Here is a 9,009-nt window from a genome sequence, read left to right as displayed (position 1 = left end):
TCCCATGGATTTTGGCTTTCATATAAATGAACTAAAAACAGAAAAATAAATTTTCTTCCCTTTCTTCGATTGCTCCGGTTAAAAAAGGGTTCTTTGTGAACTATTTTTCTGTGTGGAAAACCTAAATGGTTAAGAGTGGTCTTTTGTGGGTCGGTTCCTTTGCAGTTGTGATATGAGGTCTAAATGATCCAATAGGAAACCTGTGTGGTTTGGATTGTGGTCAGTTTGGTCCTTTGTGGATGAGTCTCTTCTTGGGTTTGTGCAATCGGTATGGTTGGGGTCCTAGTGTTAGTGGTTGTGGGCTTCTCCATGGGATTTACCTCCCTAAGCTTTTTATTCTATTCTTGATTTACTGTTATTGCTTTGTTATTTCTGTATTATTAGATTTAATATTATTCTTGTAATATTTGTTGTTGTAATGTTGGCATGTACTAATGGTTTTTTATAGCCCATTAATTTTTCTGTAATAGTTTGACTAGGGTTTGTTTATTTGGGCTCATCACAGCGGGGATAAATTCTCAACAGTGGTATCAGAGCCTTCGGGTTCTCTGACTCTGACACCGGTAAGATTGTTCCTATTTTTCTTGCTGCGAAATATTTTCTCTTTGTGAGATTTCTGCATCTATCTCTAGCTCCCTGAGCTTTTTGTTTTGTTCTTGATTTACTATTATTGCTATGTCATTTCTATATTACTAAATTTAATATTATTCTTGTAATATTTGTTGTTCTGATATTGGTATGTATTAAGGATTTTTTGTAACCCACTAATTTTTCTGTAATAGTTTTAGTAGGGTTTCTTTATTTGGACTCATCACGACGGGGATAAATTTCCAACAATAGTATCAAAGCCTTCGGGTTCTCTAATTCTGACACCGATAAGGTCATTCTTATTTTTCTTGCTACGAAATATTTTCTCTTTGTGAGATTTCTGCACCTGTCTGCTCTGTGCGGATATTAATCTGAAAAACTTATTTTTGGGTATATTAATTCTGCTATTCGTAGTGGATTTTTTTTTTTTTTTGAATTTAGTTTCAGCAGGTCTGACTGATTGAGGTGGTTGGTATTTCTTGATTTATAAATACCACTTTTAAGTATTTCAAGAAAAGGAATATCTTTTGTGAAGGATAGTTTTTGGATTTGGCATATTAATTGTGCAATGAAGAATTTTTTCATTGAAAATTGGCATTGGATTATTTTTTGAGTATTTCTAGTTTGATTTTTACACTAATTTTAGCTTGCATCAATGTTTTGGGTGCATGGCCTTTATTTTTTGAATGTGACCTGATTTAGTGTTTGGATACGATTATTGCTTTGTGCTAAATCTACTTAATGAATCTGATTTAATCTGCCTTGTTGTGGTGTTTTTTTATAAGTACTGGGAATAATTCTGTTTAGTGTGTTATCTTTTGCTTAGTATTCTTTTGATATCATAAATTAGTTTTTTACCAAGTGTTTGAGATATTTCTGCTTAGTGCGATATTGTTTACTGTTATGTGATTATTCCTAAACAATAAGCCAAATTGTTGTTTACTATTCTTGTTAACATTTCTGTTATATTCATATTGTTCTTCTAATTCTGTTGATATTGGTTTGTAATATTAAGGATTTTGTACCCATCATTACTTTGTAATAGTTTTTTTAGTAGGGCTTATGAGTTGTGGGCTCATTATTGCCAAATCCGACCCTTTAGACTATCCAAGAGGGAATTTGTTGGTATTTTGGCTCAAGACCAAAAAACAAAAATAGTAGGCCCAACCCACAACCCCAATCCCCCACACCTGGAAGGCCAATTCGACCAATTTTCCTACCTGATTTCTACTTAACCTAAAACTTCTCTTCAGCTGCTCTCTCCCTCTCTGCCATTTCTCCTCCCTCGTCTCTCTCTTTCTCTGGTTTCTCACCCATTAAATTTGATGCTCTCGAAATCACTTCACCGCCACATCTCTCTCTCTCTCTCCATCTTTAATGGATCACCTTTGTAAAGTCCCCCATGGCATTTGGCTTTCATATAACTGAACCAAAAACAGAAAAATAAATCTCTTTCCTTTTTTTCGATTGCTCTAGTTAAAAAAGAGTTCTTTATGAACTATTTTTCTAAGTGAAAAATCTAAGTGGTTGAGAGTGATCCTTTGTGGGTCGGTTCCTTTATAGTTGTGATTTAGGGTAAGTGATCCAGTAAGAAACCTGTGTGGTTTGGATTGTGGTTGGTTTTGTCCTTTGTGGACGAGTTCCTTTGTAGGTTTGTGCAACCGATGTGGTTGGGTTGCCGACCTTGGTGGCTATGGGTTTCCCATCGGATCTGGCTCCTTGAGCTTTTTTATTCTGTTCTTGATTTACTGTTATTGTTTTGTCATTTTTGTATTATTAGATTTAATATTATTCTTGTAATATTTGTTGTTGTAATATTGGCTTGTATTAAGGATTTTTTGTAACCTACTAATTTTTCCATAATAGTTTGATTAAAGTTTATTTATTTGGGCTCATCACTGCGGGAATAAATTCTCAACAATATATATATATATTATCTTAAGCACTATAACTAATTAAAATTTGTGTAGCATTTTATGCACGAGAAAAATGACACCTTATAATATTAAAAAAAAAAAAAAAAACAGAGGATCTTATCTTTAATTTGGTGAATAAACAAAAAAGAGACGATGTTGAGATGTGGAGGCCCGTTTGATTATTTTTTGAAGAAAGTTTCTATCTTCAATGAAAATACTCTTGAAAAAGTGAATTTGAAAATAGTTATATTTAAAATATTTTTGCATAATTAAATAATATATATGTCAATCGTCAAAAACTTCAGCCTCACTGGCTAATTGCTATTAATTGTTTAAGTGGATTCGAGAAAATTTTATTTTTGGTCCGATAATTTAACATTTGTTTATATTTTTTATCTCAATAATTATGAAATATTTATGTAAAGGATAATAATTTACGATTTTTTCACTTTTTGTTTTGTTGTTAAATAATCACGTGGTCGTTTTAAAGGAAAATTTCAACATGTGAGAGGCACATGTTGCACGGATAAAGCTACAGACTCCCTAAGCCTTAATCATACTTTGAAATCCTTTTTTTTCCAAATTTTGTCCCAAATCTCCCTATAAAAAACCATAATTGCAAACAACCAAACAATCAAAGAAGAACTAGATAGTTCCTACAAAATTGAGCCTTCGTGACCCTAACCAAATAGTTATGCCAGAAATTCACCTTCTTTCTCATGACAAACAACTCTAAATTTTCTCCACCTTGCAAATAAATCCACACCCGCTTATAATATCGTTATAGATATGGAACCATTTTCCCTAATTTGAGCTCGTTGCATGCTTACCACAGTTAAACTTGATCTTTAATTTTGTAGTATTTGAATCACTTGTTGAAGCCATATTTTCAATTTGAGATGCCCAACTCTTGCGAGTTTGGAAGGACCCAAATGATAGTAGCCTAATTTTGTTATTCTTATTCTCTTGCTAAAAGTTACAGTTATAATTCCTCAAAAAACAAAGCATTTACTTCTCACATGCCAGCATTCCCTCCAAAATGCCCCAATTAATATTTAATTGTAAGGCGAAAAATGAGAAAATTTATAAGTTATTGTTCTTCCAAATTTTAGGGATAAATCCAAATTGCCCCCCCCCCCCCCCCCAAATAGCAAAAAGCCCTCCTAAAAGAATGACCAATTGCCTCTCCAACCAATCAAGAAGTATATTACCCCTTTCGCAGGATAGTGTAGTTCACTCACCCATTTTGCGATTGATTTAGCTATTCTTGTTTGTAATTGATCACTTTTACTCCTAATTACTAAATAAACTGCACATATTTTCGTAGAAACTACATAAAATCCATAGAACAAAACCTCCAAAAGAAGATAAAAGCGTGCTGCAATATAAAGAAAGAGATAGTGATCATTTTTTTCGACTTTTATATTTAGTAATTAGCTAGGGGGTAAAAGTGATCATTTACAAAATAAAATAGCTAAACCAATCAAAAAAATGAGCGAGTGAACTACACTGTACAACAGAGGGGGGTAATATGTTTCTTTATTAAAAGGGGGGTAATATGTTTTTTTTTTTCAGGGTTTTTTTTTGCCATTTTTCAATATTTCAGGGGTAATTTGAATTTATCTCCAAATTTTAGTATAAAGAAACAAATTATGAGTTTAAATAAAATAAAAATTTTGGGCGCAAGTACTGCGTGCCACCGTATCTAATTGTTTTTAAAGTAAGAATCCTGTAATTATTAGGACCAAAACTTAACAAAACTAAGCTATAGAACCAAAAATGAGATTTTTTCGAACGGACTCATAAGTGGTTGATATATACACACACTTATAAGATTATTTACACTTAGATTTTTTTAAAAATACAAATTACACTTTCCCCCAACTTTTTTTTTTTAAAAATTACATTGAACCCAACTGCTCACCCCATTAGAACAATATTGGCGGAGAATGCTATTGACAATAAAAAATTTAATAAGTTTTCAACTTTACTCCTCATCCAATATTTCGCATAATTATTAACAAAAAAATTCTAGTAATACTTTTATAATTGTAAAGGGATAAATATAATATATAACTAAAGTCAAAAGACTGTATTTTTAATAAAATATGTTATTTCCAAATTATTGCCACTGAATAAAAAATATTCTTTGATGAATGAAAAGACTAGCCATAGTGCTAATAATTTATGCGAAATGCTGAATGAGGACAAAATCTAAAATTTATGTAATTTTTTTTTGCTTACATGAATATATTTCAGCAAACCCCAACAGAATAGGTATAATTGCAAATGAAAAATTCTTATAGGAGATCCAGATATAATTAAAAAATATTCCATGGGAAAAATATAATTTCTCATTTTTTAGGGCAGTTTAAGTGTATATATTTATATTTGCATATGATAGACTGTGGGTAGAAAAGCCATGAAAATGACTTAAATTTGCATAGTCCAGCAATAGGGAATTGGAAGGGGTTTTTGTAAGGTTTGTGGTAGGTTCTTTTCAGTCTCTCTTTTCCTCAGCCACAAAAGTTTTGTCTGTGTTCAATTCAGCACTCCCCCCCCCACCCCTCTTTTTTTTATTTTGTTACTTTTTTTAAAGTTCCCTTGAAAGCCAAATATATTGATTGTCAATGGGCCCAACCCTTTTTTTTTGTGTATCTTTTAACATATTTTCTGTCGGCTGAGTTTGAAATTTCTACATAAATTACTCAAAAAAGAGTTTTGTGAAAAATGTGGAAAGTTAGAACCCTTTTTTTTTAAAAAAAATAAAATAAAATCTTTCCCTTGAAATGCATTAATTTTTATTTGATCCTCTTCCAATATTTGGGGCAATTATCCTTCACCAGGACGGACTTTTTTATTATCTGGGCACTGCGTAATTTGTACTGAAGGTCAGGCACATTCGTTATATGTGTAAAAATAAGTAAGAATAATGCATTTGTAGATGAACTAAATTAATTTTTACGGAGCTAAAGGAGTGACGAGTGCGTAATTTTCTTTTTTTACATCCTCACTTGAAGATATGAGGGGTATTTTGATAATTTCATAAAGAGAGTTTGAAGCTACAATGATCATTCTCTTTGTTGGAAGCTCATCGATCACATCAACTCATGACTAAAAGACGTATTTTACGATTATCACTTACTAGTGTCTGTTGTTCCACACAGATGTGATCTTTAAATAAGTCACCAAAAAATAAAACATTTGTGGGATATCTTCAAAAAAAAAAATAGCAAATTAAAGAAAATAAGATACCAAAAAAGTGTTCGTCATAATAAAAAAATATAGATGACAATGTACAAACAAACAGACAACACATCAAAATTCACTTTTGTGCAGAGATTTTTGTCAAAATGAGGTTGGCCGAAAAACTACACTTCGAAGTTTTTAAAGGGTTGAATTGAAAAGAAGAAAATGATGGAGAAGCAAATTTAGAAATTGGACCACAGCAATGCCCACACTGCTGAATTTTGGGGTTAACTTTCAGATTTAGTAAAGAAACTGTACTAAATGAAAAGGTCCCCAAGATGGTGAGCATTTGAGACGCTTTTGCTACGGAAACTATGTGTCTGCTATTATACAAATCGCCCTCAAATTTACACACGCTGAATTGTCATCAAGTCACAAAAATTGATTGATGTACACATCAATGAATAAACAAATGGTTGCATAGGTAATTATATAATTTAGGTAAATTGCATTTTACCCCACATAAAAGTACCAATCAGCATTTTGCATAATTTCGCTACGAAAATGATGATATGTACTATTAAACAAATTGACATATAGGCACAAATTTAAGTGATGTATGTTTATTATATAGTTACGGGAAATTGCATTTTACCCCCATATAATGGCACTAATAGGAAGAAAGACCCCTAGACGGAAGGAAAAAATGATTATGAGGAAAAAAGAAGTTTATTGTCTCCCGCATCAGAATCGTATTGTCCTTTTTTGTTCTATAACTTTTTTTGCCTATTATTGATTCGGTATTTTTACAGGGCCCTGTTGCATTTAACCTCAATTTTCTTGTTTGCACTACTGATATATCTTGAAGTCCAATCCATTCCCAATGCAAAAGCAGCATCAGAATTTGCTTAGAAACCACTTGATTGCTGCACCCCCCACCCCCACCCCCTCCCCCTGATATGACTTGGATTCTAAGTATGATGATTTTCTGTTAAACGCCCTTTAAATCATCAGAACTTGTCTCTGATATTTTCAACTCAGAGTTGGTAACCACAATTTGAGCTGAAGAAATTTCTGTCGCTATTAAGCTATCCTCGGAGAAGTTTCACTTTCAGCAGCATAAAAGAGTGCGGAAATGGGGCGGCATTCGTGCTGCGTTACGCAGAAGTTGAGGAAAGGCTTATGGTCTCCTGAAGAAGATGAGAAACTGTATAATTATATTACAAGATTTGGCGTCGGTTGCTGGAGTTCCGTCCCTAAATTAGCAGGTCATTGGTTTGTTTTCTCCTTATATGCACATTGATTTTCTGCTTTTCTTGTGGTTTTAGTGTGTTTGAAAAGATGGGATTGTGAGCTGCAGGTTTGCAAAGGTGTGGGAAGAGTTGCAGGCTGAGATGGATTAATTACTTGAGGCCTGATCTCAAGAGAGGAATGTTTTCACAGGAAGAGGAGGATCTCATCATTGCTCTCCATGAAGCTCTTGGCAACAGGTCTTACTACAACCACCACACCCCTTATGTTTAAGCATATTGCAAATGAACCACGTCAACTTTAGAAAATTCTACTAAAATCCCTGCAGTTGTGTTTTACATTATAGATTTTGTTGAAGATTGAATGATGGTGGGAGCTGCAATGTAATTTTTTAAAATTGAGGGGTTCTTTTGCAGTATGTTTAAGTATAATTAGCTCTTTGCAATAGGAGGTGTTTTTGATATGATTGTGGACTGGAAAAAATGGGCAGGTGGGCACAAATTGCTGTGCAGTTGCCAGGAAGAACAGACAATGAAATCAAGAACTTCTGGAACTCAAGCCTGAAGAAGAAGCTGATCAAGCAAGGGATTGATCCAAACACGCACAAGCCCGTAACAGAGACGCAAGTGATTAAAGATGAGAAACACTGCAGAGACTCAAAACCACCTCATGTTCTACAGCCAAAAGGGCTTCCATATTTAGAAGCCTCAACTCAAACGGAACAGCAACGGTGTCATTTTGGCAGCGCAATCTGCACCGATGCAGGGGCGAATTTTCTGAGCAAGCAAGCCTATGAGCCCATGTTCTTGTCTGAGTTTCAAGAAAGCGTTGATCCCAATGGATTTCATCCAAACATTTTTCTATCTCATCTTCGGCCTTATGATCCCATTAATCCCAGTTGTGCATTCAACTCACTGCCAAATTTGACAAACTTTGATCACCAGAACGTGGCGGAAAACGACTATTCCGACAGTTCAGCCTCAAGAATGAGTGCATATCTGATGAATGAAGTGAAGGAGAGCTCAAGCAACAGCTCAAATGTGAACAGCCAGACGAAGAACGACTTGATCGTAAATTGTGGCACGTTTTCGTGGGACAGTGAGAACAAGTTGGAATCAATGTTTAGCTTCCAGTTCAGTGGGATTGAATCTGAGGAAAGGAAGCAGAGTCCATGGCAAGAAGCTGATCGTCAGAGTTCAGGAGAATTTAGTGATTATCAGCAGTTCACATCACTTTCTCAGGAGCTGAGTGCAGCAAACTTGGATGCCTTTCAGCAAATATAATCTGTAAAGTTTGGTTTTCTTCACTCTCCACACATATACATATATCAAATACATACACAGATTTCTTGATAGTTGTAGTGGAAGCTTTTGAGGTGAAAATCTTTTCTTTTTTTTTTCGTTTCCCAAATCTTTTTTGGGTTCTTACCCTTTCCATGATTCAACTAATTAATAAACAGAAAGTTGTTGTGAAAATGTACTTGAAGAATTGTAGTTGTTTGAGGTTGCAAGAAGATTGTTTATGATGTTATGAAAGAGTGCTTTTGTTTTGTGGTCCAAACCTTCCCTGAGATACCAACCAGCTTCAAGTAAAGGTTTGTTCTCTTTTTTCTGGGGCTGGAAAATTCTAATCCGAATCGGATTTGCGGCACTTGTTATTTAATTGGTATATATAATTTAAAAAGAATGAGTTTGTTGATCGTATGGTAAGTGTGATAATACTTATAATATGATTGTTTGATTGATTTGTTGTATTCAAAATCTGATTCAAATAAAAAAAATAAATGAAAGTTCGATATGAAATTTTCTAGTCTCAACTACAAAAGATAAGATATATTCGTTTTTTTCAATACTAGAAGAAAGAGATAAGACTTTTTGAATTTCTATAAGTTCAAAATTCAATTACTTTTTAAGTTTTTTTGTACAAAAATAATAACCTCCAACAACTGTTATTAAATTACATAGTTTAAATTTTCACTGAAAATATTTTATTTTGACGACGCGACAAATAATCTCAATTAAAAATGTTGGATTGATGAATTTTCTTATTATTGTCAATGAACTAA

The 9,009-nt window shown here is 33.5% G+C and overlaps 1 protein-coding gene across 1 annotated transcript; it reads left to right on the top strand.

Moving 5' to 3' along the window:
• Positions 1-6,461: 6,461 nt before the first annotated feature.
• On the top strand, positions 6,462-8,518 carry LOC105179379 (transcription factor MYB86). The gene is made up of 3 exons (XM_011102989.2): positions 6,462-6,961; positions 7,054-7,183; positions 7,435-8,518. Exons 1-3 carry the CDS (start codon positions 6,829-6,831, stop codon positions 8,225-8,227), a joined length of 1,056 nt encoding a protein of 351 aa, XP_011101291.1. The 5' UTR covers positions 6,462-6,828; the 3' UTR covers positions 8,228-8,518.
• The last annotated feature ends 491 nt before the right edge of the window (positions 8,519-9,009 follow it).

Source organism: Sesamum indicum, unplaced genomic scaffold, assembly GCF_000512975.1.
Source record: "Sesamum indicum cultivar Zhongzhi No. 13 unplaced genomic scaffold, S_indicum_v1.0 scaffold00155, whole genome shotgun sequence".
In the NCBI taxonomy this organism is placed as follows: Eukaryota; Viridiplantae; Streptophyta; class Magnoliopsida; order Lamiales; family Pedaliaceae; genus Sesamum; species Sesamum indicum.
This window is presented reverse-complemented; position numbering and strand designations above follow the sequence as displayed.

Coding starts and splice junctions, on each gene's coding strand:
- LOC105179379 (XM_011102989.2), top strand. CDS start 6,829: ATGGGGCGGCATTCGTGCTGCGTTACGCAGAAGTTGAGGAAAGGCTTA. Junction 6,962..7,053: donor TTCCGTCCCTAAATTAGCAG/GTCATTGGTTTG, acceptor TGTGAGCTGCAG/GTTTGCAAAGGTGTGGGAAG. Junction 7,184..7,434: donor CATGAAGCTCTTGGCAACAG/GTCTTACTACAA, acceptor AAAAATGGGCAG/GTGGGCACAAATTGCTGTGC.